The sequence below is a fragment of the Sceloporus occidentalis genome, unplaced genomic scaffold (genome assembly GCF_023333645.1).
Source record: "Sceloporus occidentalis isolate IW3139 unplaced genomic scaffold, rSceOcc1.0.p SCAF_378, whole genome shotgun sequence".
NCBI lineage: Eukaryota > Metazoa > Chordata > Lepidosauria > Squamata > Phrynosomatidae > Sceloporus > Sceloporus occidentalis.
Window position 1 is genome coordinate 202,625 of NW_028317358.1, and position 17,745 is coordinate 220,369.

The following is a 17,745-nucleotide window of genomic DNA, read 5'->3' on the forward strand; positions in this document are numbered from 1 at the left end:
AACATTGGATTAGACGGCAGTTTCAACTCCGCATAAATGCAACCAGTAATTAAAGTTTCTTTCCAATCAGGGCAGAATTAACGCTTTGGGTCTTTTTTGCTACCATCTTGGATGGTCGGTATCTAAACACTTTACCAATTCCTAGGACATAGTATTTCTTCACTTCCGTTTATTCTACTACCACCTAAAGCTTTTTATTATTATTATTTATTATTATTATTTATCTTTTACATAGTGCTAACAATGTAACAGTGCTTCATACAATATATCCATTCAGTACTAAGTACTGATACGCTTACAATCTAGAAGGATTGGGGGATAAAAGGAGAAAGGGAGAGAGGGCCATAGATGGATGTGGGGGGGGGGCAGGAGAGATGACCACAGAGAGAGAGGTGGAGAAAGATTTGGACAATGAATGGGATACCAAGGGTTGGTGCCCTCTTCTGTATACGAGATTAAAGTGTAAATGAGTCAGGTGAAAACCTGTCTCTATATATTAAGACGGCATGGGGAGGGGGATAAATTGTTGGAAGATGGAGAAATAAGAGGACTGTAGGTGAGCGTGTTCAATATACCGTTGACAGTCATGCCTTTTATTTTGTAATATATTTTATATGTACAGCTGATGAAAGCAGAAATGGAATAAAAGCTTTTTTACTGATTGTTCCTTTTTTTTTTTTTTTTTTGGAACCTGAGGAACTAAGAACTCGCTGGTAGAGCTTCATAAAACCTTAAACTGCCACTCGAAGTGTCCCTAATAGGAGTGTTATCCAGCTAATTACTTCTAAATAGGGTAACAAAACAGGTCAGAGGCGTATCCTTGTTTGATCTCGGAATGGCTACGGCGTTTATTACCTCTTACGAATTTCCAGTATCTTCATTTGATTTCTCGTGTAATCATATAAATATTATTGCATTGAATCCCCAGTTGTATAAATATAATGAAAACTAAAATGGCAAATATTAATTTATGGATCCATGTTCAGTTATGCAGAACTTATGGAGAAAGATTGGGGCTGAGTTATAAAACTTCCCAAGTCGTCACCTGAGATATACTACTTCTCCGTCGTTTGTTGCGGTTTATCACCTCTGGTCAAAATCTTTGATTCATTGAGAGCGCTTTAAGTGTTTATATAGACGTTCTCGTAGATGTTTAAAATAATTGTATCTTAAGGTGAACCAGCTGTATAATAGCTGTATAATTTTATATACTCTGCTGTTTATTTTTTTTCAATGAAATGCCAGATCAACCTGCCTTAAAGCGCCTTATGTAACCGGTATCTAAATTGGCTTTTTCTCTCTTAAAAGCTCTCGCTCGTAAAACGTCTAATTGAGCTCTTCCCCGCCGACGTTTACAAATTAAAGAGGCGTTTGTGTCCTTATTTTATTTGTTTCGGGAACATAGCATTGGCTTGTTTTAATATAATCAGGCCGGTATTTCATCTGGGTGCGCTAGTCATCCGCTTACCGGCAGCTCTCTCCTGTGATTTCCTTCTTACACCGGGCTTTGGTGAAGACCCCTGCAGGTCCCCGTTTGTAGCGGCATGTTTGCTAGGGCACAATAAGGGGCAGGTAGAGTGGTCCTGCCAACCCTCTGGACGTTGATGTTCCTTTAAGCAGCCTGAATGCACCCGGATTGTTTAGGGGGGCAGTCTTGTGAGGCTTAGAAATGGGCACTCGGCTAAGGAGTTGGAAAGGTTGTTCAAACTAATTTAACTGGAGAAGAAAAGGGTTAACTGAAGGTGTGTGTATATATATATATATATTTTTATTTTTTTTTTCTTTATTGGCTTGCATGAAGTGTTTAGGAATGGTCGGAGATTCAGCTTTGATAAACCAAAATGTTTTTTCTGAAAAACACTTTTTTTGAATTACAGACTAAAGTGGATTGATTAAATATTCATTTACTTCAGTTATAGCGCCATGCATTTACTTGTATGTGAAAAGCATAGCGACTGACAGTAGAATACAGTGTTTTTTCTCGTTTTTTATTTTTTCTTCTCCCCAGTATGTTTCATTTTGTGCCCTCTATAATTAACCCTTTACTGTGTCAGAGAATAGCCCCGTTGTAGGGGTTTCTATGAAAGCCAAACCGATTCCAGTGGAATCGGCTCCCTAAGATCTGATGCAAGCGATGGCTTGAATTAGCTTAAGATAGATGAAATGTGCATTAATATGAGATAACAATATAGCTGCTCTAATACAGATTATCATTAATCAACGATGACAATATTATGTATAATTTATCCTGAACCGCATTAATATTTTCAAGCATATTGTTGTGCTGTATATTAAAAATTGGATAAGCGATCTGCCATATGCTTCTGCTAAATTTGAGTGTACACCTAGTTGTATTGTGGGAGCAAATTGGCGGTCATTTTATTTATTCTGCGCCAAAAACTTACGCAGTGCTTCTTACAGTAGAATATATATAATCTCCATAATGCTGCATTAAAAATCGTACTTTTTCCATTACATAATTACCATTAAGATATATTAATGGTAATTTTATAGGAGCACCTATACTATATGACAGTATTAACATTTATAGCTGCTTTTACTAGTCAGTGAAGACAATGGCGTCGGAGGTCAGAATTCTAATATACCGTATTTGCTCGATTATAAGACGAGGTTTTTTCCAGAAAAAAAACTTCTGAAAAACCGACCTCGTCTTATAATCGAGGTCGTCTTGTAATCAGGCCTCAGATCATCCCCCACGATACCTCACAATTCCATCGGCAGCCGCCGCCGCCGTATCAGCTGCAGCCACCGCCGCCGCTTCTGTATTCGCGGCAGCTGCTGCCGCCGCCGCCGCTTCTGTATTCGCGGCAGCCGCCGCCGCTTCTGTATTCGCGGCAGCCGTCGCCGTTTCTGTATTCGCGGGAGCCGCCTACTCCGTATCCGCGGCAGCCGCCGCCTCCGCCTCCGTAATCCGCGGCAGCAGCCGCCGCCTCCGTAATCCGCGGCTTCAGCATCCTCCGATGCGGCCGAACCGGAAGCTGTGACCATAACAGATGCGCGGGTCACGTGGGTCGCGCTGTTCTCACCTGACCCAGCTTCGTTTTTTACGTTTTGTGCCTATGATTCTATGCAAATCAGTCCTACCTGACAGTCTGTGCTCCTGTTCACAATTTGTGAAGAGGAGCATAGACTGTCAGGTAGGAATGATTTGCATAGCTGGTTCAATTAGGGGCACAACCTAGTGAACTACATTTCCCATGATTCCCAGACCCCTTTAAGCGTGACTGAGGAGCATGGGACATGTTGATGGGACATATAGATCTGCTATTCCCACTGACAGGTGAGAAAGAAAAAAGAAAAAAACACAAAAACAGTGGTTTTGATTTTTTTCCCATTAGGGTCGTCTTATATTCAGGCCTTTTCTTTTTTTCCCCAATAAGATCCAAAATTTGAGGGGTCGTCTTATAATCGAGCAAATACGGTACTAAGCTTAAAGTCTTATAAACATCTGCTGCGTGACTTTCTCTTTACAGACATGCTATGTACAATAAGTGAAATGTATCTAATGCTGTTGCTGGAGCTTTGAATGGGTCAGCGTTCTTGTTATCCGTTCTTGGTACCTGGTTACAGAAGGCATAAAGGGGATGTCCAAAATAATGCAATTTGTATAACGCAACATGTCAATCCCTGCGTGAGACAGAGACAGACTGGCTGCGGTCAGTTCAGGATAGGCAGCCTGCCACCTCTTATCCCCACATGGTGACCTCCTGCCACCTCTTGCCCCCACATCCCCACACTGTGATCTCCTGCCACCTCTTGCCCCCACATCCCCACACTGTGATCTCCTGCCCCCACATCCCCACACTGTGACCTCCTGCCACCTCTTGCCCCCACATCCCCACACGGTGACCGCCTGCCACCTCTTACCCCCACATCCCCTCACTGTGATCTCCTGCCCCCACATCCCCACACTGTGACCTCCTGCCACCTCTTGCCCCCACATCCCCACACGGTGACCGCCTGCCACCTCTTACCCCCACATCCCCTCACTGTGACCTCCTGCCACGTCTGCTAGAAGAGCCAGGCAAGTAACAGCGAGCATCTGAGAGCCCTTCCCTGTGGTCATAAGGGCACAGTTGCTTATTCAAAGTGTGTTGCTGCGGGTTTATTAGGTCAGATTCTTGGGGCTAGATGGGGAGGGCTGCCTCGCATCGGCCTGCAGACTCTCTGTGATCTTCATGTGCTTCCTTGAGCGGAGTTATTTACACGCGCACCTCGGGCTCTGAGTCTTGTATCGTTTGTTCTCATTGATTTCGTTCCTGAGAGAGGTGCAGTTCATTGCTGTAATTTCACCAACGCAAATAAAGTGTTGTACGCACCAGCCCTGGACTGGCACTGTGAACCGTGTAAGATTTCTACCATTTGGGAGCAATATTTGTCTTAATATCTTGAAGGTTAAAGCTGCATAGTCAAACGATTAAGGTTATGCAATGCCCTGGTCCTAACAAGCAGTTGCTGGCTAGTGTCTTATGCCTCAATCATAGATCTAGGTCGGAAGTAGCTAGTTTCTTAATCAGAGGATGCAGGTGATATTTAAAAAATTTTTCTTTTTGACAATTACACATTTTTGAGAATCTGTCATACCAGAAAGGGAGTTTTGTGAGGCCAAAAGACGACCAGCCCTTTTGTTTTTGGGTTGCAAGTGCCTTGTATGAAGGTTAACTATCATAGGGCAGGCTTCAGCAAATGTTTGTACTTTTGACCTCCCCCGGGTTAGCCCCCCCATATTAATTTTTTTTACAAAAGATCATGGCATTTGTTAGATCATTGTTAGATCAGGTTTGATCAACTGTTTTTTTCGTTAGATCTACTCTAAAATAGGCAATATTAACAATCTTTTTCAGGGGGGGCTAACCCGTAGCCAGCCCCCCCTCAACAAAAATTTCAACAAAATGTTACTGATTATGATAGCTCTACGTTAGATCAGGTTTGATCAGACAAAATTTTTGTTAGATCTAGTCTAATTACTGAGATATTGCATATTTAATGAGGGGGGGCTGGCCCCCCCTCAACTGAAATTTGGATTTTTTTTAATGGATCTTGGTAGATATTCGTTAGATCAGGTTAGATCAACAGTTTTTTTCGTTAGATCTACCACGCAGGAGGCGGTATTCACAATCCTATTTTGTGTGCGGGGGATGGGTACACATACGGTCTGGCCCCCCCTCAACTGAAATTTGGATTTTTTTTAATGGATCTTGGTAGATATTCGTTAGATCAGGTTAGATCAACTGTTTTTTTCGTTAGATCTACCACGCAGGAGGCGGTATTCACAATCCTATTTTATGTGCGGGGGGATGGGTATACATATGGGCTGGCCCCCCCTCAACTGAAATTTGGAAAAAGAATTATGGATTTTGGTAGATATTCGTTAGATCTGGTTAGATCAACAGTTTGTTTCGGTTGGAGGGACAACCCATATGTATTCCCATCCCCCCGCACACTATATAGGATTGTCAATACCCCCTCTTGTGTGATAGATCTAACAAAAAAAACAGTTGATCTAACCGGATCTAATGAATATCTACCAAAATACATGAAAAAAATTCCAAATTTCAGTTGAGGGGGGGCCAACCCGTATGTATACCCACCCCCCGCACACAAAATAGGATTGTGAATACAGCCTACTGGGTGATAGATCTAACGAAACAAACTGTTGATCTAACCAGATCTAACGAATATCTACCAAAATCCATAATTTTTTTTCCAAATTTCAGTTAAGGGGGGGCCAGCCCGTATGTATACCCATCCCCTGCACATAAAATAGGATTGCGAATACCGCCTCCTGTGTGATAGATCTAACGAAAAAAACAGTTGATCTAACCGGATCTAACGAATATCTACCAAAATCCATTACAAAAAATCCAAATTTCAGTTGGGGGGGGCCAACTCGTATGTATACCCATCCCCCGTACACAAAATAGGATTGTGAATACCGCCTCCTGCGTGGTAGATCTAACGAAAAAAACTGTTGATCTAACCTGATCTAACGAATATCTACCAAGATCCATTAAAAAAAATCCAAATTTCAGTTGAGGGGGGGCCAGCCCCTATGTATACCCATCCCCCGCACACAAAATAGGATTGTGAATATCGCCTCCTGTGTGATAGATCTAACGAAAAAAACTGTTGATCTAACCTGATCTAACGAATATCTACCAAGATCCATTAAAAAAAAATCAAAATTTCAGTTGAGGGGGGGCCAGACCGTATGTGTACCCATCCCCCGCACACAAAATAGGATTGTGAATACCGCCTCCTGCGTGGTAGATCTAACGAAAAAAACAGTTGATCTAACCTGATCTAACGAATATCTACCAAGATCCATTAAAAAAAATCCAAATTTCAGTTGAGGGGGGGCCAGACCGTATGTGTACCCATCCCCCGCACACAAAATAGGATTGTGAATACCGCCTCCTGCGTGGTAGATCTAATGAAAAAAACAGTTGATCTAACCTGATCTAACGAATATCTACCAAGATCCATTAAAAAAAAATCAAAATTTCAGTTGAGGGGGGGCCAGACCGTATGTGTACCCATCCCCCGCACACAAAATAGGATTGTGAATACCGCCTCCTGCGTGGTAGATCTAACGAAAAAAACAGTTGATCTAACCTGATCTAACGAATATCTACCAAGATCCATTAAAAAAAATCCAAATTTCAGTTGAGGGGGGGCCAGACCGTATGTATACCCATCCCCCGCACACAAAATAGGATTGTGAATACCGCCTCCTGCGTGGTAGATCTAACGAAAAAAACAGTTGATCTAACCTGATCTAACGAATATCTACCAAGATCCATTAAAAAAAATCCAAATTTCAGTTGAGGGGGGGCCAGACCGTATGTGTACCCATCCCCCGCACACAAAATAGGATTGTGAATACCGCCTCCTGCGTGGTAGATCTAACGAAAAAAACAGTTGATCTAACCTGATCTAACGAATATCTACCAAGATCCATTAAAAAAAATCCAAATTTCAGTTGAGGGGGGGCCAGACCGTATGTGTACCCATCCCCCGCACACAAAATAGGATTGTGAATACCGCCTCCTGCGTGGTAGATCTAACGAAAAAAACAGTTGATCTAACCTGATCTAACGAATATCTACCAAGATCCATTAAAAAAAATCCAAATTTCAGTTGAGGGGGGGCCAGACCGTATGTGTACCCATCCCCCGCACACAAAATAGGATTGTGAATACCGCCTCCTGCGTGGTAGATCTAACGAAAAAAACTGTTGATCTAACCTGATCTAACGAATATCTACCAAGATCCATTAAAAAAAATCCAAATTTCAGTTGAGGGGGGGCCAGCCCCCCCTCATTAAATATGCAATATCTCAGTAATTAGACTAGATCTAACAAAAATTTTGTCTGATCAAACCTGATCTAACGTAGAGCTATCATAATCAGTAACATTTTGTTGAAATTTTTGTTGAGGGGGGGCTGGCTACGGGTTAGCCCCCCCTGAAAAAGATTGTTAATATTGCCTATTTTAGAGTAGATCTAACGAAAAAAACAGTTGATCAAACCTGATCTAACAATGATCTAACAAATGCCATGATCTTTTGTAAAAAAATTTAATATGGGGGGGCTAACCCGGGGGAGGTGTACTTTTGTGACTTTAGAAGCTAGGGAGACAGCTTGATGTTTTTTTTATTTTGTTTTGTTTTTAGCAGCCTGAAAGTTGTACCACCATAGGGGTCAACATAAAATGGCTCAAAAAGCTAGGGATTGGTTCTAAAAATGCCATGGCTACCTGGCATTTGTCAAGCATTGCCGTAGGGCTTGCTCGGTAGATGGCTGTTGTGATAGGTGGCTGATGACAGATGACAGTAGCAGATCCTGGCTGCCAATTCAGGTTTACAGCTAGGAATTCTGGCTAGCGCGCATACATCTGTGCCGATACCTTTAAGAAGTGACCTATTTCATATGACACCAGTTACTGCGTTTTTACCTATACCTAATATGTTGGTAAGACATATGGACACCTAGCTGCTAGGGGCAATTTCTGTTGACCTTAAGGCAGCCTGCAATCCTTAGCAGCTATAATTATTTTATTATTATCTTTTATTTATATAGCGCCAACAATTTACGCAGCGCTTAATACAATACATAAATTCAAAGGGTATGACAAGACGAGAATTGACAGACTAAGACAAACCGATACATTAGGTGGAGAGAGCCCTGCTCGCAAGCTTACAATCTTGAGGGAATGGGGTGACAAACATAAGGCACAGAGAAAGGGTGAGAGGTGGTGCGGGGGGTATCAGTGATGGGTGAGAGGTAGTGTGGGGGGTATAAGTGAATCAAGAAGATGGAGGAGTGTATTGCAGGCTTTGAGGGCTGTAATAGAGAGTGTTAAATAGTGTTAAAGTGGACGGGGGCAGATATAGGAGATAAGGGGTTAGTGGAGCAGAAAGATAGAAAGTAAAATATAACACACTTAAGTAGTGACGGGCATCACATAAATTTTACCAACTAAAAACAATCAGTGAAAAAAATGCTGCAATTCCCAGTATGGGCATTCCTAGGCTATCAAGCACAGATAGGCAGAAAAGGGTATAGAAACAGGAAAATTATAATAACAATACAGAAAACAAATAACAGATAATTATGGCGATCTCTTGGTCCAGTCTGTATACCTTTTAGCAAAGTATGGAGGTTTGTTTATACTTCAGTTGTTGTGGGGAAGATGGAGGAGGGTATTGCAGGCCATTGCAGGCTATAATGGTCATTCCTGTTCAAGAACCAATCCTACATTCCACTTATTGGCCCCACTTTGGAGATGGAGTTCCAATTTGGTGTTTTGTTGGAGAAGCATGATTAAACAATAGTGGGAGATGGAAACACCACAGCATTTCTCTTTTTTTCTCTTTTATTTTTCTCCTTAATGTGGAAGACTGAGAAGCTTTGTTTTTTATCTGTGTGGAGGTCTTCTGACGGAGAAATACCGCAGAGAGTCTATTACTGGTTTATGATAAGGAACAGCACACGTGGAGTTCAATTTATTTCCATAGGGAATGACTGTGCGTTTCCATAACTTTTCTTTTTTTGTTTTACCAGTGAAAATTGGTCAGCAAAGTGTCCGGCTATTTTAAAATAAAATGCTGCCAGAAGATTTAATGGCTGTATAATCTGTTTGAATGCCTTACATTTTAATGTTCTCATCTGATTATGTTTGGGACCTACTGCTGTTTAACGATTTCTCTTTAGAAGTTACATGGCTGCGAAATACGTTTTTTGTTTTATAAATAAAGTAAAAAAAAAAATAAAATAAAAAAAAAGTTATTTTGTGGAACAAGCTGCAATGATTATTTGAAACAAAATAATAATTTTAGGTTAATTTGCATTTTAAAGATTTTGAATATTAGGCATTTTTTTTTTTTAATACAATATTTTTCTTAATAACGCTTTCACGCAGGGCCCTCTTTTCCTTCAGTATTTCCCTACCTCTGACAATTTAAATATAAGCCATGCCACGTACAATGCGGGCAATATTTTTTCCATTATTTTTATTTGATTGTGATTGTTTTTTGTTTTTTTCCCTCCTCCCATTGAACTGGATAGAATTTTTTTTTAATTCCTTTTACTCTTGTAAAACAATTAAAATGTTTTAATGTTATGTAAAAATACATGCATTATGACTGTATTTTCTTCCCACTTGTAGAAACCCATTTGGACCCAAACAATTCATCCTTGAAGAAAACTCATGCATTGCCAAGGGATTGTATTTCATCTTGTGCAGTAACAGAAACTTTATGGCGACCTCATGATCCCCAGGACTGAGCAAGGATTCTGCATAGAGGAACCAGACCGGACGGTTTCAGGGATCTGATTACATTGCGGGGGGCCTCTGTCTAGTCCAGAAACCCAAATCGTTCTAATGGATCTGAGACATAGCTTGCTGTTCCTTACATCTCTGACTGTGCTAATAAGAGACATGACCGGAAACAAATTATATACAAACACATGGGCGGTCCATGTATCGGGTGGCCCTGCGGTGGCTGACCAGTTAGCGAAGAAACACCGGTTTATTAACCATGGCCAGGTGAGTTTTCTCAAGTTTGTGATCTTTTCATTTTTTTTCCCTCCATTCCTTCAGTGTCATCATTTATGGCTCAACATTTCAAGTACCCAAAAATACACATCTTTGTTGGAGGGGCAGTGGCAAAAGTGGTAGTGAGGGGGCAGTACAGTGACAAAAACTGTTATCCAGAGTTAAACTCAAGGTTTTGAACAAAACTGTAATCTCTTTGCACGCTTTTGCCCTGTGTGTGTTCTTCATCACCGTTGTGTCACCATTGTGTCTGGATGCGCATGGCTCCGTTTCCTTCTAGGATATTGCTGCATGTTGTTGCAGCCTCTCTCTGCACTTGTGGGTTCACTCTTTCACTTGGTATTTCTTCAGTGAGTGTCTCTTTACCCGGTCAGTAAGACCAAAGCAGATGGATTTGCCGTCTATAACCAGGTGCAGAGATTACCAGATAACAGGCTTGCAGAGAAAGCAATATGATAGCAGGCCATAAGGAAAACATCTCAAAACTGAATGAATTAAACCATACTGGCCCAGAGTATTGCAATTCTGCAGGGTAATGCCAACTTAACCACTTGGTTCATTCTGGGGGCAACCTGGCAAGTGTTGTAGTTGAAGGACATCCTTGCCTTTCCATGAAACCCAACTAGAGATTTAAGTGTGATCCTCGGCATGCACTCGATCTTAGTGGGCATCGGTGATATGGGGAACGTTTGCAGACTTTTCTTGTATATGGGCAATGTAAGCCGGTGCAATTCTGCTTTACCGGGTAAAAAATCTGGTGCCTCTTGGAAAATAATCCCTCCTAAAACAAGTGGCCAAAATAAGAACTGGACAGGAAAATGTATCCCTTGTTGCTTTAGGCGTTCCCTATATTGCAGCTTAATGCCAGTATTAAACCTTTGGACGTGCAGCAAGGGTTTTTTCCTTTATTTAAATAAACACAAACCCTAGCTATTTCTAGGATTTTTTTTTCCTCTTTTAAATAACTGGCTAATCCTTTTGTTGGTGTACATGTGCTAAGAGTACAACTGCAAAGTTTGCGTGACTGATAAACACAGGTGGCTCCGACGTAGGCTTTCTGCTCCGCAGTCTTTTGTGTCCTGTGTAAATAGTTGTCTACCTGTTGATTTTATTTTTCTTCTTAAAGCATTCAAGAGCCAATAATAGATCTAGGAGACCCTTTGCGTTATGTTCATACAATTGAAGATTTTTTTTATTGAAATAGGTGCTCATACTATCTAGGGCTGAAAAAACTAATCGATAATTAAAATCGTTGATAACTATTTTCATTATCGATTAGTCGAATAGATTTTTATCGATTATAAAAAGTTTTTTTCAGAGCAAATGTTCTGAAAAACTCCTCTCCTTATATAATCCGACCTCAAACAGAGATCTGATTATAACACTAGAATCCAGATCCCCCGCAACGCTGCAGGGGACCTGGATTCCCCTCGCTATCGGCCGGTGGGTGTCCGTGCGATGCGCACAGACAACTTCCGTCTCTCTCCCCCTCCCATACACCCCTCTGACTCCTCCCCCCTCCCATACATCACTCTGCCTCTCTCCCGACTCCCTGGTGTTTTGTGAACCTCCGTTGCTGACAGGCACTTTCACTGCAGCTTCATAGAAGCCTCAGCGTAAGTGAAGGGCAGTAATGGAGGCTGTCTGTGCGCATCGCGCAGACCCCCACCGGCTGACAGAGAATCGAGGTCTCCTGCAGAGGATCATCCTCTCCGTCAGCTGGTAGCCACCCTCCCATACACCACTCTGGCTCCTCCCCCTCCCATACACCACTCTGCCTCTCTACCCGGCTCCCTGGTGTCTTGTGAACCTCCGTTGCTGACAGGAGGCAGAGTGGAGTATGGGAGGGGGCAGGAGGCAGAGTGGAGTATGGGAGGGGGCAGGAGGCAGAGTGGAGTATGGGAGGGGGCAGGAGGCAGAGTGGAGTATGGGAGGGGGCAGGAGGCAGAGTGGAGTATGGGAGGGGGCAGGAGGCAGAGTGGAGTATGGGAGGGGGGAGGAGGCAGAGTGGGGTATGGGAGGGGGGAGGAGGCAGAGTGGGGTATGGGGGGGGAGGCAGGGTGGGGTATTGGGGGTATAATGAATTTCAGGGAGGCATATCTGGGGGAGGCCGAGGGAGTATAATTTTTTTATAAGAATTTTAGGGTGGTGCAGGGCAGTTATGGGGGGGCAGAGTGGCATATCAGGGGGCGGAGTGGCATATAGGGAGGTATAAGGCATAAATGGGGGCGAGTGGCATATTGGAAGTTATAAGGCATATAGGGGGTATAAGGCATATCAGGGGGGGCATAAGACATATCTGGGGGTAAAAGGTATATCAGGCGGCTCAGTTGCATATCACTGGCATATAAGGAGTATAAGGCATATCAGGGGGCACAGTGGAATCTCTGGCATATAGGAGGTATAAGGCATATATGGGGGAAGAGTGGCAAGCTGGGGGTCAGATGTGCATAACTGGGGGCAGTTTGGTAAATAAAAGAAAATATAAACAAGGCTTTTTTCTCTTAGTTTTTATTAAATATGAAAAATAGTTAACATATGAATTAATATTTACTAATAACTTTGTATTAAAACCTAGTTTGAGAAACACTGTGTTTGGGTTCTTGAAGCTTTTATTATGTCAGTAAAATAAAAAGGTGAATAGAGAGGACATTGCGATAAAGAGATGAAAGTGTAAATTGTAAGTTTTTTTATTACATTATTTGAAATTAAAAAAATGTGCATTTTTTTTATTCGATTAATCGAAAAAATAATCGGCCAACTAAAATAATCGTTAGTTGCAGCCCTAATACTATCCCTTCTTTAATTGTACTATTAACTTTATGGAGCAGTTATTTGCATTGTCCAGTAAAATGGCAAACATCATGAGGGTCACAATGGTTTGGTCCTTTGTTTTCCAGCTGATGGAAAATCAATATGAATGGAGATTTTATTCCTGGAGGGATCAATTCAATTTTCTAAATCATGATGGCTTAATCTTGAAATTCTGTGTTTTGCTTTGTTTACTGAGAGGGTGGAAAAGTTGAGTTTAGGGTCATAATATTGTGAGGACTTGATTAAGGTTTGAGAATTGGCGTAAGGCACACTGGATGGGCAAAATGGTTTTTATTTGCTGTCAAATAATGTTTCTATACTTATTAGGCTCCTCTCCTCTCCATGTCTTATCTGGTTTCTGGTAACTTTGTTACTTAAATGGAGAAACTACAGTTGGGATTGCTAATGTCTAGGTCATTGGGAGACATGCTAATTGGTATAAAGACTAATATAATTTTATGGATACTTTTTATCCGCTTATGATGTGAGCCTTTGTGTAATGATAGGTGAGGGAGTTTTCTCTGTATTATGTTCATCGTGCAATAAATCTCTCCACGTGAGGTTCATTTCATGCCATGTTCTCACCGTGGCATTCATACATGGATTCATAGACTCGAGATAAATTTATCTCTGCTAATTGAATCCCAATTCCCTTGTAGAAAGAAGGCTTTTGGTAATTAAAACTGCAAAAGCAGCTCAAAAGCTCATCACAAGACTAATAAAGCATGTCTTATTAGAACAGTGTATAGATCATCATCTGTTCACCAGGAATCTGCCCTGGAGAATTCTGGCTGAATCTTTTTATCACACGAGAATGAGACTGCACATATAACCAACAAACATGTTATCCCCTGCAATACTGTACTCCATGTAACAAAATCCAGTAAGGTAGCATTTCACAAGTAATAATTGAATCAGTAAAGGTACTGAACCATAACACTATGTTTACGGTATGACTTGAAGGTAGGTTTAATGATATGCTTTTCACAGATTAGTCACATGACCATATCTGGACAAACTTCAGGGAACCACTGAACAGTGTAGAATTGTGCAGGTATTTATACTAAACTGTTATCTGTGTAAAATGTGTCAATCTTTCCTATGTCAAATTGTACCCTAGATGTGCCTATAATGGAGATCTAATTGTTCTTCCTTTCAGCTCTAGGCTAAATCTAGATCTCTCTTGTGTGTGTGTTTATTTCCTTGGCAAGCAAATCAAATGGCAACACACACTCTGAGATCCAGCATTCCGATTGCATTCCCCAGCACAGCATGAACATATAGAGAAGGCAGCATGGAGGCAGTTGGTGCGTTCTGCTGTGAGCAGGCGTGGGTCATCGCCGTAGAGCTGTGCTTTAATGCTTTGGGATCGCTACGTAATGTCACATACAGACTGTACTGACCCCTTCCGCAGACCTTGTACTGAAAGTTCCTCTGTCCTTGTGCTCATGTAAAATGAAGGAGCAGAGGAATGAGTTATGCAGCCTATAATTCAATGTTTTTGCATGCATTATGTGTATTTTGATGTACACAATATTCATTTTTATTTGGGTTTAATGAAAATGAATTGGGGCATTCTTGATCTGAATATGTATAACCTGTCCTGCTGCCCACACAAGATGGATTTGGCTGTAGTTAAACCTCAGGCTTATAAGGGAAGATGTTTTCACTGTACAAAGTCTAACTTTTTTCAGAGCTTCTTACTTTGATTTCTTAAACAATCACACTTTGCCTTTCTCCCGTTCTATTCTGTATTCCGCTTCACTCTTTTTTTACAATCTGTTCAGAGGTGTGAATCTCTGAACCTGCTTGACTTGGCAACGTCTGGTTGACATACATGAGAATTACAAATATTTATTCTGTTAACACCGAATGTAGATTATAGTGGAATAACTAAATCCACGTGAGTAATCTATCACATACTGCAGGTTCTCTTATGAAGTGGCTAGTATGGGGCATTTAAGCATTTTGCATAGTTACCAACAGTAGTAACTTTGCAGAGAGAGTCCGACTTTATGTCCTGTCTGCCACCTGTCCCAGCTAGTGTTCCGTTCTCTGGACTGCCGGCAGCTATATGCCCAGTGCTCAAAGCAGTAGCATAGTAGGCACAGAGGGGAACAGTCAGTTTATTCTCTAAATAAGCTACAAAAATACAAATGTCTGTAAACATTCCTGGTGGAAACAGCCAAACTACAAATTATTTACATACATTAAATGGAACAGCTGCAGTTTAATGTTGATAAATGTCAAATAATGCACTTGAGCCGTAAAAATCCCAATAACACTGGTGGCACTTAGTAGCAGCAAGAACGAGGTCTGATCTCTGGTCAGACCTCACCCTAGAGTATTGTGTGCAGTTCTGGAAACTGATTTGTATAATGAAAAATAGTAGATCCCAATGTCCATGTTTGAGGCAGAGATATCATGTGCTTGTGTTGCTAACATGGAGGCCATCGTGGTCTTGTCTAGGGGAGCGAGGCAGTTTATATATAGAAGATGAATACACTTGGACAGTAAGCCAATGAATGTGAGAGAATGTGTTTGTCTTAAAATGCGGAGATACATTTAGAATAATTTGTGCGCTCAGAATACACAGCCCCATTGGGTCACGTACTCGTAATGAAGAGGCTAAAAGGACCATAAAATTAATGGGGTCTATCGGAGTTCTAGTGCTATAAAACCTTCTGTAGCTTGCCCTCTGCAGCTATTTTCTTGTTCAGCAGCGGTTGGGGTGACTGGAGAATCTCGACTTCCACATCAGCTCTCTGTGAGATGGCTACAGAACGAGATTGTCGAGTGTCACGGTTGTTTTGCGAGGGGGTGTATCTGGGAAGCTGTTGTATTTATATCACAGGCTATATGTGATCACCGTGAAACTAGAATGTATACGTCGAATTTGAAGACAATTTCAACAGTTCCAATTCTTAATGAAGTTGGTATTTCTTCATTAGCTACACGACTCACTCCCCTTATTGCACACCAGCCTTCCCCGAGCAGCTTAGTAACTGCCTCACACTGTAGATTAAATGTTTTTTTGTTGTTGTCATAGGAATCCACATGTTATAAGTGTTGTCCTGTGTGTCTGGGAGGGGAGACTCAATGGTACATGTTCTTAAGGTGGTAAAAATATCCTTGCTTCCTCATCCAGGATCAGAGCTTCACTATACAGAGGCTACCACCTAGAACTTGGGGCCGGCTGTCTGTAGCAATGCCTTTCCGTATAGGTTTGTATGGAATCCATACCCTGCATGGTTTGCGATGTGCTTCAGCTATTCTATATAAAGGGATGCAAATGTAGACCATCTATAATACGTCATTTACACAACATCATTATAATGTTAATGAGCAGATGCTAAATTTTATTGGCTTTATAACGCTATTTTTACAAATACAGTTTGAGGGGAATAAAAAATGGAAGTGGCTATTTTATTGATAATGTTCATCTCGAAACCTGTTGGCACCTGGGGATATGAGTGAGCTTTCAAGTCGCAACCTACCATTCCAATTATTGCATTTCGACACCTTCGGTGTGTGTTAAAGTGTCTGGGACGTGTCCAGGTCTTGTACGTGTCACGAAAGTGAGAGAAACGCTGCAGTGACATTATCTTGGGTTAGCGAAAGCTCTGTGCTTGTTCTTTCTAGATGGTGATAATGCAGGAAAGCTTGCAGATGGCGAGCAGGGTATGCTTTGCTGGCAGTGTTTCTCGTATCTCCGAGCATCCCACAGGAAGAATTTTCTAAATGAATCTAAACGTTAATTCTAAGATAACTGTGTAAGAGGACCTAAAAACTATTTGAATTGTTAAGTGGAAATGACTTATTGAAGACTAGCTTTATACATTTTTAACAACTCGTTGGGGGGAAATGTATAAAAGGTGATATTGGTATGTTTGAAAAGTGGTTTAGTTACCATAGCAACCAGTGGCGCAGTCCAAATGACAAGAACATTCCGTTGCTTGCTTTGATAAGACCACATTGACTGTCCTTTTAAGGGAAGAGATTACATATTGATTAATGCAGCGCTCTACAATGAGAAAACCTGTTATATAAGTAGTTTTACATTATTTGTTAATTTTGGAGTTGTTTGATCCGGATTATCTCAGTCTTTCCTTCTTGTTTTGTTTTATTTATATGCATGTGATAGATAAGTGTAAGGCTGGTAAGTGTTGTGGTCCACCTCTAGCATCTCAAAGGTTCTTCAATTTGACCAGTATGCCAAGAGCGTAGACAGTCATGTTTTTCTAACTTCTCCCACTTTCCTCATTGTTTGACATCTGAGGAGGAAACATCTGGCTTTGCTTAGTCAAATAGATTTTATTTCATTATTTCAATTTCGGTGTGTGTTTTGTATTCCTGCTAAGCTCTTTACAAAGTCCCATTATTCTCAGAACACTGCACAGGCCTTTAAAAGTGTGTATATTCTCTGCCAATTTCCCCCCAACATGTTCAGAGTTGAGGATTTTTTTTGCGAAATCCAGTTTAATCCCCAGCTGTTTTGGGAAGGAACAGCTGTACCTTGTGTACACATCTCTAAAGCATGGGACTTTACGCTGAGATTTCCCCATTGCCTATACCCGGTATCCGATCCTTGAGGGCAGAAGGAACACAATGTGTGTCTTTCTACCCAAGTAAGCATGCAGGGGTTTTATGAATTTTATGTTTATAGACACCAATGTAATCTTACCGCAGTACGATTAAACAACATATTCAAATGAAATGGTTATAAAAAATGCTATTTTACAGCTCCTAGGGTACGCATAGTATATAAAGATATTGGAAGCAAGCGGTTTTTAATAGTAGAACTCACTCCCGAACGTTTTTTATTTATTTTTATTCAGTCTTTCTTACCTA

At 41.3% G+C, this 17,745-nt stretch overlaps 1 protein-coding gene across 1 annotated transcript in view; it reads left to right on the forward strand.

Annotated features, from left to right (window-relative positions):
- The first annotated feature begins 9,906 nt into the window (after positions 1-9,906).
- The window catches only part of LOC149273400 (furin-1-like), a 74,976-nt gene continuing 67,137 nt past the window's right edge, over positions 9,907-17,745 (forward strand). The window contains exon 1 of the mRNA XM_089506372.1: positions 9,907-10,071. Within this exon, the coding sequence (XP_089362498.1) occupies positions 9,907-10,071 (165 nt within the window). The remainder of the gene's footprint in view (positions 10,072-17,745) is intronic.